At 44.9% G+C, this 16,445-nt stretch overlaps 1 protein-coding gene across 1 annotated transcript in view; it reads left to right on the top strand.

Annotated features, from left to right (window-relative positions):
* The window catches only part of ush2a (Usher syndrome 2A (autosomal recessive, mild)), a 363,038-nt gene that overhangs the window by 31,068 nt on the left and 315,525 nt on the right, over positions 1 to 16,445 (top strand). Inside the window, exons 6-9 of the mRNA XM_079496383.1 lie at positions 8,092 to 8,227; positions 12,884 to 12,947; positions 15,104 to 15,205; positions 15,491 to 15,683. Coding sequence (XP_079352509.1) covers positions 8,092 to 8,227; positions 12,884 to 12,947; positions 15,104 to 15,205; positions 15,491 to 15,683 — 495 coding nt within the window. The remainder of the gene's footprint in view (positions 1 to 8,091; positions 8,228 to 12,883; positions 12,948 to 15,103; positions 15,206 to 15,490; positions 15,684 to 16,445) is intronic.

Genomic DNA, 16,445 nt, shown 5'->3' with positions numbered 1-16,445 from the left:
CTTCCTCCTGGTGAGACCAAGGCCTTTCCTTCCTCCTGATGAGACCAGGGCCTTTCCTTCCTTCTGATGAGACCAAGGCCTTTCCTTCCTTCTGGTGAGACCAAGGCCTTTCCTTCCTCCTGGTGAGACCAGGGCCTTTCCTTCCTTCTGATGAGACCAGGGCCTTTCCTTCCTTCTGATGAGACCAAGGCCTTTCCTTCCTCCTGGTGAGACCAGGGCCTTTCCTTCCTCCTGGTGAGACCAGGGCCTTTCCTTCCTCCTGGTGAGACCAGGGCCTTTCCTTCCTCCTGGTGAGACCAAGGCCTTTCCTTCCTCCTGGTGAGACCAGGGCCTTTCCTTCCTCCTGGTGAGACCAGGGCCTTTCCTTCCTCCTGGTGAGACCAGGGCCTTTCCTTCCTTCTGATGAGACCAGGGCCTTTCCTTCCTTCTGATGAGACCAAGGCCTTTCCTTCCTCCTGGTGAGACCAAGGCCTTTCCTTCCTCCTGGTGAGACCAGGGCCTTTCCTTCCTCCTGGTGAGACCAGGGCCTTTCCTTCCTCCTGGTGAGACCAGGGCCTTTCCTTCCTTCTGATGAGACCAAGGCCTTTCCTTCCTTCTGATGAGACCAAGGCCTTTCCTTCCTCCTGGTGAGACCAAGGCCTTTCCTTCCTCCTGGTGAGACCAGGGCCTTTCCTTCCTTCTGATGAGACCAAGGCCTTTCCTTCCTCCTGGTGAGACCAAGGCCTTTCCTTCCTCCTGGTGAGACCAAGGCCTTTCCTTCCTTCTGATGAGACCAAGGCCTTTCCTTCCTCCTGGTGAGACCAAGGCCTTTCCTTCCTCCTGGTGAGACCAGGGCCTTTCCTTCCTTCTGATGAGACCAAGGCCTTTCCTTCCTCCTGGTGAGACCAAGGCCTTTCCTTCCTCCTGGTGAGACCAGGGCCTTTCCTTCCTTCTGATGAGACCAAGGCCTTTCCTTCCTCCTGGTGAGACCAGGGCCTTTCCTTCCTCCTGGTGAGACCAAGGCCTTTCCTTCCTCCTGGTGAGACCAGGGCCTTTCCTTCCTCCTGGTGAGACCAGGGCCTTTCCTTCCCACAAAAGAAAAGAAAGAAAGTAAATACAAATCACACCCTGTGTGAAGTGAGGGGTGCTCTTATCATTATATACATCATCATCTCATGAACAACTGAATTTATGTGATTGGTTAGCTGATTTGCTCGTCTACATGACGTAAATTTTCCCTTAGTTGTAAATGGCATTTAATGTTCGTGTTGCCACAAATTTTACGTCATATTTGAGGCACATATTACCTAATTTCTCCTTTCATTGCCAATGGCAAATATGAGACGTGTGGGGACAAAAGCTGATTATAGGAGGGGCTAAAAAAAATCACACTTATGTGAAGTGGGGGTGGTCTTATCATACATCAGCCAATCAAATCATTACATTACGTGCTACACACACACACACACACACACACACACACACACACACACACACACACACACACACACACACACACACACACACACACACACACACACACACGCTAGTGCCCCCTCAACAACAGGCCTGTCTATGCTTACTGTGAGAGAGCTGGTGTCAAATAGAGGTGTTTTCTAGTTGTAGCTGCTAAACCCACCCAGAGACCCTCCTCTCTCTCCTCACCATGCTTGGCAGCTCACTGAAAGAGGAGAGGAGCTTTAGTTACAGTAGAATGCCAGTCCGCAGATCACTAAAAGCTCTTCTCAGGGTTTCCCTTGGCTTTTAGAGAGGCTTATAGGCAGCCACACTTTGCCAGCATGGAGGTTTTAACTCAGGGAAAGGTTGGCTGGATCTCTGTATGAGCACAGGAACCTTTAGGAACAAGCATGATGTTATGTTTCCAAAACTTCAACGTTATTCAATATTGTATGTATCTTGAGAACCAGTAGACTTATATATATCTACTTAATTTTTGTTTGTTTAGGGCACTAAACATGTCACGTGGCAGCCAAGTCTATGGACTTTTTTCCCCCAGCAGTTAAACATTGACGACATGTGACATCGTGTGGCCATTTATAAATACATCTTGTGACTGGTTTAGTTTTATATACAATATCACACTGCGTTCATGTCTCGTAACGTACAGTATATAGTGGCAGTGAATTTGCAATATTACCAGGCGACCCTCACTTGACACAAGTGTGATTTTTATACGCTTAACCCATTCTAGGCGGGAACACCTTTTGGTGTTTTAAGCAGTGATGTAAATAGGTTTTCAATGTAATGAGTCCCGGGATGCACAGGTGGTCATTCTAATGAGTCCCAAAAAATTCTAATGAGTCCCAAAATAAATCACACCTGTGTGAAGTGAGGGGATGCAACTCCGTGTGGGGGTTCGCGGGGGATGTTCCAGACCCCCAGGAACACGCCCAGGGGGCCGGGCCGGTTCTGGCGTGCCGCGTCGCGTCCGAAACGGTTGAGAATGACAGAGTTACCGTGTGTGGCGGCCCCTCTACTGTACTGTAATGTACTGGCACCCCCGAAAGCATACAGTTAATACGTGCGTGCGTGTTTGTGTGTGCATTAGGTTGCGCACAGATGGTGAAAAACAACCATGCTGTTTTCGTGCTCATACCCAGACACCCAGACACCCAGCCACCCGCCCACACACATAGCTCCGTAAGGGAGTGGTTGCACCACTCAAAAATAATAATAATAAAACATTTTTTATTTTATTTTATAAAACAAAAATATATAAACATATCAAATAGGCCTATACAGTATATTTTTAATGTAGGCTAGTAGTATTAGCAAGCACAACTCAGTAAGAAATACTAATAGTGGGCAACAGTGGATTTAACATAGCTTAAACCAACCAAAAGTTGTTTGCAGTTGCAATTATTATACTTAGTCAAAATATCCGCGTGTGTTACACAATGTGTGTTTCCCATTGAATCGGGTCTGCTTGTCACGCTAAAACATGTTCCCCTAAATATTTCTGTCGGAGGCAGCGCCGTTTAGTTGAGAGAGTTGCGACATCTCCATTCACTGCTTATTCGTGGGGCTGCATGCGTCACTGATCACTCCATTGTCGTCACTCTCCGTCTCTAAACGGCTCTAGTCTTAGAGGCTGCCTGAGCGCAGAGTCTCAGAGCCAACATGGCGGCGCACATCGCGCTGTGTTGACAATGTTGTTACAGACTAGTGGTTCTACAAGAACGATTCCTACGTGGATTTTATGTTTTATAACATAGGATGAGGTCGGATGCGGGCATGCAAAATGATCGTGTCCGTAGATTATTGTTTTACCGCATTTTTCCCCCCACGATTTCTTTTTTTCCCCACGTGGATTATTATTACTGTGTATGCTGACTGAGTACAGCAGTGCATCCCGTGGATGCAGAGGTTGAGCGGAGTTAGCGTCCCAAAACTATAAAGTGCGTTTTGGGACGCAAAACGCACCCTATTTACATCACTGTTTAAGCATTATATGTTATGCTTCAGCTATTGAAAAATAGCAGATCTACAAGCTCATAGCGTGGCACCGAGTGCCGCGCTACGAGCTTCAGAGTGAATGTTTTTAACTCAAATCTTTGCTTCTGGGGGGGTCCCTGGAACTACATATTTTCAGATGGGGGTCGGAAGGCAAATTTATAATTCTGGGGCTCCTTGACATGAAAGAGTTTGAGAACCACTGACATAGAAACATAGGTTTTTCAGAAAACTGTCAGAATTTAGAAGACATTTGTAGAATCGCCCTCAGGTGTAAATGGCTTAATTAGTCCCAATGTTCTACCCTGTGGCAATAATATTCAATGTATAACGTTAGCGCTCCACTTGTTCTCTCACTGTTGTAGAACAAGCAGAAGTTCAGCTGTGTAAGTAATTGCAGACTTGACTTAAGGAGTCAAGTTGAGCACAGCATTTGTTCATAGTGGGAAAGATAAACACATTCACATTGAAAGGTGATATTTGATTAATTTCCTGCCACCAGACCAGAGATTAAATCACCAATAAGAGAGGTTTCACTTGACATACATTCCTTGCTGGCTGTTTCCATCGTCCAGCTGAAATCGGCCTATCTAGTGTTCTTTTACTCCCACAGTTAAATTAAAACTCAGGATCTTTTCCAAACAAACCCACTTGTGGGTCACTGACCAATTTCTACTCACGACTCAAGTAAGATCTGCTATTTTCACTAGTTTGGGCAAACGTCTAATCTCTCTTTTGGGTCTTGACCTGAAAGGTTTGTATTTTTATTATTTTGGTATAGTATGAGATAGTTGGACGCAATCCTGGATATTGGCAAGATTATACTTGGTACTTGGTTGGAAGAAGTCATTGTGGAGCAATAAATAAGTCATGTTTCTACAATTAGACATGGACCTTTTATGTTGTGGACAGCAGGCCAGGTGCTAATGGAGGCAGGCCACGGAGTTAAAGTCACAAATACAGCCTGGCAAGGGATTGCATCCTGCCGGAACCTTCTCCACTATCCTCTGTCCCTTCTCCATTTCCATTGGAATATATGAGAGAGAGAGAGAGAGAGACGTGAAAATGCAAAGACGATTGGAAGTATCACTTGGAGCAGCTACATGCATCTTTGCAACGTCAACTCATGTCGCTGGCTTCCATTGACAATGAATGGTAGACTGCATTGTTGTGAATGGAACATTTTGCCCTATTTGTATAGTTATTATGCTACTGTATAGATACATGTAGCTGGTGTACATGGTCGCGATCTCACTATGTGTCACATTGTGATCTTGTAGATTATTTGACTCTAATCTACCACAGTATGTACTGTATGTGTAAAGAGAGGAAGTCAGGAGTAGGAGAGGATAATAGAGGACAGGGCAGGAGAGGGGATGAGGAGGGATGGGAGGAGAATATAGTGGAGGAGAGGAGGAGAAGTATGAATGTAAAGTATGTTAATCTCCTAAAGACACGCTCCAGATGAGACATCACTGCTAAAAAAATCCGCTCACTGGTTTTCCTTTCCTCTTCTCTTCTCAAGAGGTTCTGAAGTTACGCTGGCTGGAAAAAGGACAAAGAGACGAGGGAGGGGATGGTGGGGGTAAAAAGACGTGTGGACGTGGGGAGGGGGGGTTTGGGGGGGGTAAGGGAAGCGTTTGTGAAAGCTAACAAAGGAGAGCTGGCCGCCTTTCAAAGGAGCACGTGGAGCGCACGTGGAGCGCACGGCCGATGAAGAGCTTCAGGATTCATTTACATCAGACCTGACAACTTCCTCACATCTCTACCAGAGACCACAGTTCCTCTAGTGCTCTCCCTCTCTCTCTCTCTCTCTCTTTCTTTCTTTCTCACTCATTCTCCGACTTTTCTTTCTCTCTCTCTCGCTCTCCCTCTGCCATGCCTTTGTTCAATCAGCCGTCATGAAAGCGCCTGTCTATCCGCCTCAACTGGTCTCAGAACAGCAGACTGTCTCGCTCAGCCTTCATCCCCTAAAGGAGTTTTTCTTCTTGACTGTGACTTTATTTCCCTCCTCGCACCTTTTCAACTCCTAAAGAGCAAGGGAACGAGGGACAACAGCATAGAGGAGAAGGAGAGGAGGAAGATGGGGGGGAATGAAAAGGGGGAAAAATATCAAGGAAGAGAATTAAGAGAGTGAACGGAAAGGGGATATACACCCTGAGAGAGAGAGAGAGAGAGAGGGGGGGGGGGGGAGAGAGAGAGAGAAGGGGGGGAGAGGGAGAGAGAGAGAGAGAGAGAGAGAGAGGAGAAAGAGCGGGTCTTTATCAGTGGTCCTTCAGTGCAGTGCCAAACACAGGACTGTGTGTGTGTGTGTGTGTGTGTGTGTGTGTGTGGGGGGGGGGGGGGGGTCTAGACAGGATGGGACAGTGCAAATTGAAGTTTTTTTGGGTGGCATGTGGCTCCTCTTCTGAAGCGTATCTTTCTTCCTTTGGGGTTTTGATGTGATGATGCTGCTTTGACTGTTGAACGCCGTGCAGTGTTTTAATATTCATGCAGAGGAGAGGAGAGGAGAGGAGAGGAGAGGAGAGGAGAGGAGAGGAGAGGAGAGGAGAGGAGAGGAGAGGAGAGGAGAGGAGAGGAGGTTTTTTTGGTCAAACAGAAAGCTAATTTGCAGCTAAGGCGGTTTAGCCTGAGGCTCTTTCTGCTGCTAGGAAATGAGCTGGAAGATTATACCTATGTATAATTCACACACACACACACACACACACACACACACACACACACACACACACACACACACACACACACACACACACACACACACACACACACACACACACACACACACACACACACACAGATCAGTAGCGTGCTGCCATGCGTGTGTTGCTCCGTCTGTCCACAGCCTCTTGTTTTCTGGATGTATCGATCCTGGTATTTGGATGTGTAGATTATTTCTGATATTTGGGTCTGTATTGGTTATGATTATCTGCTATTTGCATGCTCAGCGGGCAGATAGAGGTGTGGCCAAGATGTGTATGAAGATGATGTGTTTCTGTCTTTTGAACTTGAAGGATTGTGCAAGAAATATAATATCCAAAAATCATCATTATTTTGAAGTACTTGCAGATTGCACTTTTCTTTTTAAAGGCAAGATAACTCCACCCAACTGCCATCTCTGCCGTCAGTTTTGGAAAAGATGATGGTAGATCTGGGGAATCCTCTGAGTGTTGAAGATTGGCCTCATGGTGTAATGATCTACATGTAGAAATACCTTTTGAAGATTAGGAGAGGCTTTGTTATAAAGCTCACATGCAGACGATCAATACCAGATACATGATGTTACTAATATTCAGATGGCTAATGTGAGCATTACACCCATAGATATTAAAAAATCACACCCGTGTGAACTGAGTGGTGCAAGGTCTTATATAGTCTGATCAGCTATGTCAGTGACGTCACACACTAACCATAGTAACCATGCTCACCTTTGCACGGACAGGTAGGTACACAGACATACAGACAAAGCTGGTTGTTGGAGTGGTTTGCACCACTCAAAAAATAGATGCCTCATTGGCCGCTGCAGTTCGTTGGAGCGATGTGTGTTGAAGGAGGGGCGGAAGAATTTACACTGGGGGAGGAAGTACACCGGAAGTGTGGAAGGCACGTTACGTCACGCTGCCACTCAAGTGATTACTGGCCAATCACAGTGCATCTTTTCTTGGACTTACAGACCCGAACATGTGCTCTGTGACGCACACTCATGCTTCCGCACGGCTTCGCAAGGAATCTCGGGAAAGTTTTGCCCTCCCTTGAGCACATGCACTCCAGAGCCGGAAAGGGCGTCTACATTTATATGTCTATGATTATACCTTCTCTAATCCTTCATCATTTTGTTCCCAATATACCAGACCAATGTTTAAAGTGCAATGTGGAAAAAGGTACATTATTTCACTGTTTGTTGCAATCAATGCCCAAAGATCATGACGTTTTGGAAAAGGTGGTATATTATCATGGATAATTTCAGATGATATGTTCCTATTGTCTGCCCACAGCTGTGGATTATGTGGCATATTTCCTGATAATCTCAAAGTGAACAGTAATAAAGACAGTATGATTATATACTCTCTTATCCAGGGTAAAACCAGATAAATCAGACATCAGGCAATGGTACAGAGAGTTGACAAAATTGTCTTGCTCCACATAAATTGACTATTGCCATTAATGGGACCAGAAATACGGGGACAAGTATACAGTACATTTTATGGAAGACAATATTTTGTATCTTTTCCATAGTTTATTGTGTGCGTGTTTATGTGATGTCATCTCTGTTTTTGTTTTGTGTTTATTATGCATTTTTATAAAGATAAGAGTAATACTACTGACATGAGAGAGGCAGGCATTGCTCGGTTCTGAAGAATGTTGGTCAGCACAGTCCCTTTCTGATTGGTCCAGGTCCATGACAAACAGAATGTTGGTCAGCACAGTCCCTTTCTGATTGGTCCAGGTCCATGACAAACAGAATGTTGGTCAGCACAGTCCCTTTCTGATTGGTCCAGGTCCATGACAAACAGAATGTTGTTCAGCACAGTCCCTTTCTGATTGGTCCAGGTCCATGACAAACAGAATGTTGTTCAGCACAGTCCCTTTCTGATTGGTCCAGGTCCATGACAAACAGTCCCTTTCTGATTGTTCCAGGTCCATGACAAACAGGCCAGCCTCTTCTTGGATGGATTGGAGGAAGATGGAACGCCCTTTGACACCCGACCTCTGACCTCCAGGCTGAATGACATCACCGAGGATAGTACCATGCTGGTGGGACAGGGCACCAATGGTAAGGATGAGTTCAATGATGAGTTCTGTTCATTTAGACAGGAAATGTCATAATGGGAGGAATAACTCTTTATTTAAAGGTTGGGGCCTATCTATAATGTATTATAATCACATTTATAATGCATTATAATAAAAGGCTTTACAACACTAAATGATTATAATTATGCATAACAACTTACACTACAGTATCAAACTTTGTTTTGTATTTCCACATTTCCAACAACCTTTTCCAAAGTGAACCAAAGTGCTTCACAGAGCATATAACATACAAACAGGCAAAAGAAGATGAGACAGAGCAAAGCAAGGGAAGAAATTACACACAAAGTTAAAACAACATATCAAACAACATCAATATATGCAGTACATCCAAGGTAGGCTGTGAGGGCCGGGGTAAGCACATTCAAAAATGTAGTCTTTAGTAATGAGGTTTATTATGAAGTATTATGATTTAAGTGCTGGTCATAATGCCGTATAAACTTAGTGGAACAACACATTATAGCTACCAAACATACATAGTCAGTTAAAGTGTATTTTTATACATAAAGTCTCTCTTTTTTTAACTAGTAGAACTTAGTTTAGAAGTTTAGTTCTGCATTGGAGATCTACTGTAATGCATGTCAGTGATTGTGATGAGATGTTTCAGATGTTTTAAGGGACACGTGGAGCCACAGCAATGCCTCCCTCCCCCCTTTAAGACCACTCAGGCCCCTTGCCTTCTTATAAGTGTCTGGCCAGAAATCAACAAGAACAAATCACCTTTTGTCACATTTTTAAATATATCAATTATCAATTAATTTGATTCAGGATTTCAGCTGGGAGAGAACACTTTCATCATCCCTGTCAGCTTCTACAAATTCTGGAATGTTGTCCCAACTCACTCTGTGAGTGGCAGTGCACCGATTCTAATGCTCCGCAGTCTTCCAACTCACTCTGTGAGTGGCAGTGCACCGATTCTAATGCTCCGCAGTCTTCCATTTTCTCAAAGGATAACATAAGTTGTGTAGGGTGAATGCACGCAGTGCCACATGATGTGTCACGATGCGTTTGTCCAGGTTAGAGTCCATTTCTATCCACTTAAAGCATAATGTACTTCATTGACCGCTGGTGACCGGGGTCCCCCAGGGGTCTATCCTTGGCCCCGCTCATTGTCGTCTATACCAAATCTCTCAGCTGAAAAATCACTGATCTCCAAGCTCACACCGTGTGAGGCTGTAGATCTGCTGAATGTGTTCCCCAGAATAGGAACGCTAGGGTACACGTGGTTCAATTGTGACACACACACACACACACACACACACACACACACACACACACACACACACACACACACACACACACACACACACACACACACACACACACCCCAGTGACGCATCTTATTGTAAATAGATGAACGTGTGTGTTGTGTACTTATCACACGGTTGTATCTCAGTATTGATATCAATGAGGAGTCCCTGCAGCCTCCATTTCTCTCAACTACATATCTGTGATTGATTGGTACTGCCTGGGAGCTGTCTCTGAGTCAATAGGAGAGAAATTGAGAGAAAAATGATATCCGTTCATCTCCACAGTGATAAACGAGTGTTTTTCTTGTCGTTTATCAGCCATTGATCCCTAGTTCACGGCAGGTAGCATCTGATCAGTTGGAGATCACATCAGAGGAGGTGATCAATACAACTGATTGGCTCAGGGGGAGTGTGTGTGTGTGTGTGTGTGTGTGTGTGTGTGTGTGTGTGTGTGTGTGTGTGTGTGTGTGTGTGTGTGTGTGTGTGTGTGTGTGTGTGTGTGTGTGTGTGTGTGTGTGTGTGTGTGTGTGTGTGTGTGTGTGTGTGCGCGTGCGTGCGCACGTGTGTGCGTGCGCTGGCATGGTGGGGTTTTAACCCATGAGGCTGTGTCTGGAATTCTGATCAGCGGATTGATCATGTGAATGCTGATCAGATGTATTGATTAATGACCTGCTGTTATCACCAGGAGCTGCTAAAGCTTTGCGAGTCTCCTTTCAGAATTCCCTCGGTTGAACAGGAGTTTGTTCCTCTGCTGTGGAAAGCGACCAAAGTCTTGGATACGTTAAACCAATAATAATTGCCCAAGCATCTTATTGTCATATATTATTAATATCTATCTCCAAAAACTCACCTCGTTGAAAGAAAATGATGTTTCTCCTGTCATGCTCCTGCATATTATCAGGATATTGTCATTATTGACCTAGTTGGCTTCATATTATATTTTTAATTATTCGATGCAGTCCCAAGGTGGCCAGTGTCATCTGTCTGTGGCCCCTTCTTTTCCACCAGAAGAACCTTTGGTTCTAGAACTGGTGATCGGCCATATCCACCGATATTCACTCTGATCTGTGATCGGCAATTTACCTTATCTGGAGAAACTGATCTTTTACACCATGTAAGTGGTATAAATGTCAATCAGATATAGAGCATGATATCATTTTGCATTTTTGTGACAGGCCTAAACCCTTCCTCCCCCCACACACAGGAACAGTTTTGACATATAATATTTTTTAGATCAGTATCGGTATCGGACCTATCGATATCGGCCGATCATGAGAAAAACAATCGGTGATCGGTATAGGTCCCAAAAAACCTGATCGGAGCATCCCTTACGGTTTCTCTTTTCTTTGCTTTGTTTTAATGACAATTTTTCGCTTGCTTTTGCCACATTGCTTATAATGCATCTGCATCTTCCAAACTGTAGAATTGTGACACGCCCACTTTGATTCCCAGTTCAGGACAAGAAAAAACAAATATCTTTGGGTTCCCGTTCCGAACCAAGTTTTAGGGTTCTGAACCAACTCATGTTCTGAACCAACTCATGTTCTGTGGAAACACTGTGGACTGTCTCCAAATTAGGTGGGAAGAAAGAACTGAACCGGTTCAACCCCGGAGGAAAAACGTCCTGTAACTAAAACAAAGCACATCGTCCGTGTCAAACCATTCAGTACAGTAGACTCCTCCTGTAAATGTATCCATCTGTAACCCAGAGAATATACCAAATCATAATCAAATGAGAGGAATCCCATCGGTTACATTCATACTCAGAGAGTACTGTGTACGATACAGCCAATACATTCTTCAGTCATTCATGCCAGCTTCGGAATAGTCTGACTTAACAATTTAAAATCTGACTCGTTCTCGGACCATTTAGTGGGCAATTAAGCATCCACCCCAGACAGACAGACATGTTATACATTGAAAGTAACCAGACAAAGACAACATGAGATGTTGTGAGTGGTGATGGAATGTGCTAAGAGATGGTTTTAATTGCCTTTTATGAGAGAGAGAGAGAGAGAGAGAGAGAGAGAGAGAGAGAAGAGAGAGAGAGAGAGAGAGAGAGAGAGAGAGACCTGCTCAGAGGAGGGACTTGAAGCTTATACCTTGCATCATCCCAGTAACAATAGACAGAGTGGTTTTCACAAGAATGTATAATCCTATTTCCACACGCTGAAGAAACCATGAGCCAAGGCCTTAGGCACACACACACACACACACACACACACACACACACACACACACACACACACACACACACACACACACACACACACACACACACACACACACACACACACACACACACACACACACACTGGAGTAGACAAGGCAAAGCCTCTGTCAGTATCAAGATTCACACTAAAACACACACGCACGCTTGCGCACACACACACACGCACACACACACTCTCTCTCTCTCTCATATGGCAGGGCTTCTGTCAGTCCGTTATCCTCCTTCTAAGAGTTGTTGTCAAACTGGAGAGAAGTTTGTTGGACAAAGGCTGTCTGAGCCAACATCATCGTCTGTGAGTGTTTGATAGTCTCTTATGTGGGCTCCAGCACTCGTGTTTGCATGTGTGTATTGAAAGGGGCTTGTCTACAAGAATCTGTCTTCATTGGCCAAGTAACCAGTACAATCCTGCATGTTAAGTTAAACCTGAGAGTGCCCAGATATTGCTACATTTTGTTGTATTTATGCACTACGAGTATGTAAATCTGAATTTGGGATAGGATTCAATACATGGCTCTTTGCACAGAGTTAGGGTATGTTCACACGGTCTGCCTTTTTGTGAAGAAAAAGGATGGTGGATGTTGCAATGTGTGCATTTTGTTTACATAATATATCAGCTTGGACTAGCAGTCTGTGTTTTATTCCTGCATTTTGCCTAATATCACACTGGCACAAACCATTCAGCGCAAGACTTGGTCAAGTCTTTTCGTCGGGTCGCCGCCGGTCAAAAAGGATGAGAACCACTGCTCTAGTTCTTGCACAGCATAGCAAAATGAAATCAACTCATCTTTTTTATGTGACGCTGTAAAGCCCCATTTGAGCCTCTAACTGTGAATACGGGCTATACAAATAAACTTGACTTGAGAGATAAACATACTCGGTCCCTTCCACTGATGACCAAGTCAAACAGTTGCTAAAGGGGTTTGGAATCGGGACTGAATGAGTAAGGAATCATTGGCCCTCTAGTGGAAGCCAGTATATAAGTAAGATCTGACCCAGGGTCTGTTTAACTCTGCAGTGAGAAGCCGTTCATCTCTGATTGCATGACATCACTGTTAGATAAGATAATGCACTGCTTTGAAGACTGTATTCAATACGAAAGCATTAATATACCCTCTATACCCTCCTTTCTTGTCTCCAGGGTCTCATCAGTTCATTGGACGGATGCAGGACTTCAGATTGTATCCAGACACTTTGACTAACAGGTGAGTCGGGAGGACGCTGCAAAGAAAGAGAGAAGCAGGAAGTGAGTGAAGAATAGAGGGATCAAGCGGTGGAGAAAGAGAAGTGATGTGTAGCGACAGACTAGCCCATTTAGGCCTGACGTCGAAATAAAAAAAACGTTCGCTCTGAAAGAATATATATTGAAAGATTTGTGCCGCATATTTACGATTTTTCAAAAATAGCAGACCTACAAGCTCGTAGCGCGCCACTCGGTGGCGCGCTATGAGCTTGTAGATCTGCTATTTTTCAATAGCTAAAGTATAGCATAATGCTCAGTTAAAACACCAAAACGGGTTCCCGCCCAAAATGGGCTAGTGAAAGAAGCGTAGGGCGGCGATGAGGATGGAGAGATAGGGTATGGATTGCAGGGGATGGGTGGCAGGAACAAATGAAGGAGGGATGAAGCCAGTGATAGAGGGAGGGGAGGGGAAGGCTAATCATTGCGTCTCAGGATCCATACGGCTGCAAGAGGATTTTCTCAAGAATCCGATAGCAGGCAATTAGTGTTTTGTTCACTGGTGATGTACTGCATACAGTATGTGGAGGGGGGGGGGGGAAGGAAGGAAGGAAGGAAGAGAGAGAGAGAGAGAGAGAGAGGGGGAGAGAGGGGGAGAGGGGGAGAGGGAGGGAGAGAGAGAGAGAGAGAGAATCCTCACAATGTCTTATTTCATCTATTGGTTCCTGTGAAAGTTTGTGAGTTTAAAATTGTTAGCCTTTAGTTAACCATCCAATACAGTGATATAACTGATTGATTGACTGATTGATTGATTGGCGTGTTTGCTGACAAACATGCATATACAGTACATGAACATATATACGTTTGTGCACATCTTTCAAAAGGATAAAACTAAATAAATCTCAAGAGCTTATTTCTATTCTGGTCCTTTGAGAGCAAGACATTCTTATTTAAGCAATAACTCATGAAAGGTTGTGGTGTATTGTGATTATTAACTCATGTGATGTTGTCATACTGTAGATTAGCGTCTTCAGCCTACAGCGGAATCGCAGTTAGTTGTGCTGGTATACAGTCTAACGGCGTTCCCTCTCGTGTGATTAACTCTGTGTTGGTCCATTCCTATTCGACTGGCTGCTGTTCTAACAGGGAGGTAGTGGAGGCGTATTAACTCTGTGTTGGTCCATTCCTCTATTGGACTGGCTGCTGTTCTAACAGGGAGGTAGTGGAGGCGTATTAACTCTGTGTTGGTCCATTCCTCTATTGGACTGGCTGCTGTTCTAACAGGGAGGTAGTGGCGGCGTATTAACTCTGTGTTGGTCCATTCCTCTATTCAACTGGCTGCTGTTCTAACAGGGAGGTAGTGGCGGCGTATTAACTCTGTGTTGGTCCATTCCTCTATTCCACTGGCTGCTGTTCTAACAGGGAGGTAGTGGCGGCGTATTAACTCTGTGTTGGTCCATTCCTCTATTCCACTGGCTGCTGTTCTAACAGGGAGGTAGTGGCGGCGTATTAACTCTGTGTTGGTCCATTCCTCTATTCCACTGGCTGCTGTTCTAACAGGGAGGTAGTGGAGGCGTATTAACTCTGTGTTGGTCCATTCCTCTATTCCACTGGCTGCTGTTCTAACAGGGAGGTAGTGGCGGCGTATTAACTCTGTGTTGGTCCATTCCTCTATTCCACTGGCTGCTGTTCTAACAGGGAGGTAGTGGCGGCGTATTAACTCTGTGTTGGTCCATTCCTCTATTCCACTGGCTGCTGTTCTAACAGGGAGGTAGTGGAGGCGTATTAACTCTGTGTTGGTCCATTCCTCTATTCCACTGGCTGCTGTTCTAACAGGGAGGTAGTGGAGGCGTATTAACTCTGTGTTGGTCCATTCCTCTATTCAACTGGCTGCTGTTCTAACAGGGAGGTAGTGGAGGCGTATTAACTCTGTGTTGGTCCATTCCTCTATTCAACTGGCTGCTGTTCTAACAGGGAGGTAGTGGAGGCGTATTAACTCTGTGTTGGTCCATTCCTCTATTCCACTGGCTGCTGTTCTAACAGGGAGGTAGTGGCGGCGTATTAACTCTGTGTTGGTCCATTCCTCTATTCAACTGGCTGCTGTTCTAACAGGGAGGTAGTGGCGGCGTATTAACTCTGTGTTGGTCCATTCCTCTATTCGACTGGCTGCTGTTCTAACAGGGAGGTAGTGGAGGCGTATTCGGGGGTCCTGCCCTCGCTGCACGCCCAGTCTGAGTGCCGCTGTCCTGCCAGTCACCCCAGAGTGCACCCGCTAGTGGAGAGGTATGGTGTCACGATCACATGTAGCATGTCCAATTGTCCATGCTATGTTACTGTCTAGATCAGGAAACAAGAAAACAAAAAAATCTGACTTGGACAACCAGAATTTTATGTGACATAAATAAAGTGTGATTTATTTTTCATACACATGTTGTAGAAACATTCAGTTTACCTTAAATAACTTGGGCAGATTACCGGATGAAAGACATCACGTAATGACAGAGGTACGGATGTGATCCTATATTTGTTGATTTTTATCAGATATTTATTGGCGTTTTATTTCAACAGGTACTGCATCCCCAACGCGGTCCAGGACACAACCAACAACCGGGTGTTGAGGCTGGACCTTAATGCTCATCCTCTCAGCTACATCAATGACCAGGACATGGGAACCACCTGGCTGTCTAAACCCCTCACTGCATCCCCCTCCATGGAGGAGACCCTCACTGTCACCGTGGACCTGGCTAACGGACAGTACCAGGTGACACATCTGATAGCACACGCACACACACACACACACACCCATGTATTGTTACCGTGGACCGGGCTAACGGACAATACCAGGTGACACATTGGTAATAACTTTATTGAGAGGATAGCCCCTTGAGATGGAGCATCTCATTTTAGAGGGGGTCTGTAGAGTTGGTCAAGTGGCCTAGGCTCCAAAAAAAAGTTCAGGATTACCGGTTGTGGGTTCTTTATTTCTCTCAAAAATGAAGGCCTTTTCAATAAATAAGACTTGGAAAAATAGATTTACAAAAACAATGGAAACTTAAAGCACAACTAAGGACAACAAACCATACAGCTTTGCCTGTACAGCTCTGCCCAAGTACTCCCAAACCTCACTTCCCTCTTAGTGTGTACAGTATATAGGTCACAGGTTGCCCTGTGACAGGGTCCTATACACAGGTAAAGCATCAAAGAAATGCTGGGTATATGATAAGATCTCATGGTGGCACATCCCCATGTTGTTGAGGTGTTCAGTCTGAAATGACCATGACAAACAATCCGAACATGATCATTGAACAGGTCTCAGACCAGTTTGTCCTGTGGAGTAGGAGAGACCACTATACTGTGTGTGTGTGTGTGTGTGTGTGTGTGTGTGTGTGTGTGTGTGTGTGTGTGTGTGTGTGTGTGTGTGTGTGTGTGTGTGTGTGTGTGTGTGTGTGTGTGTGTGTGTGTGTGTGTGTGTGTGTCCTGTGGAGTAGGAGAGACCACTATACTGTGTGTGTGTGTGTGTGTG

Source organism: Electrona antarctica, assembly GCF_951216825.1.
Source record: "Electrona antarctica genome assembly, chromosome: 3".
Classification (NCBI taxonomy): Eukaryota; Metazoa; Chordata; class Actinopteri; order Myctophiformes; family Myctophidae; genus Electrona; species Electrona antarctica.
Note: the sequence above shows the minus strand (reverse complement) of the source record. Positions and strands in the feature narration are given on the sequence as shown.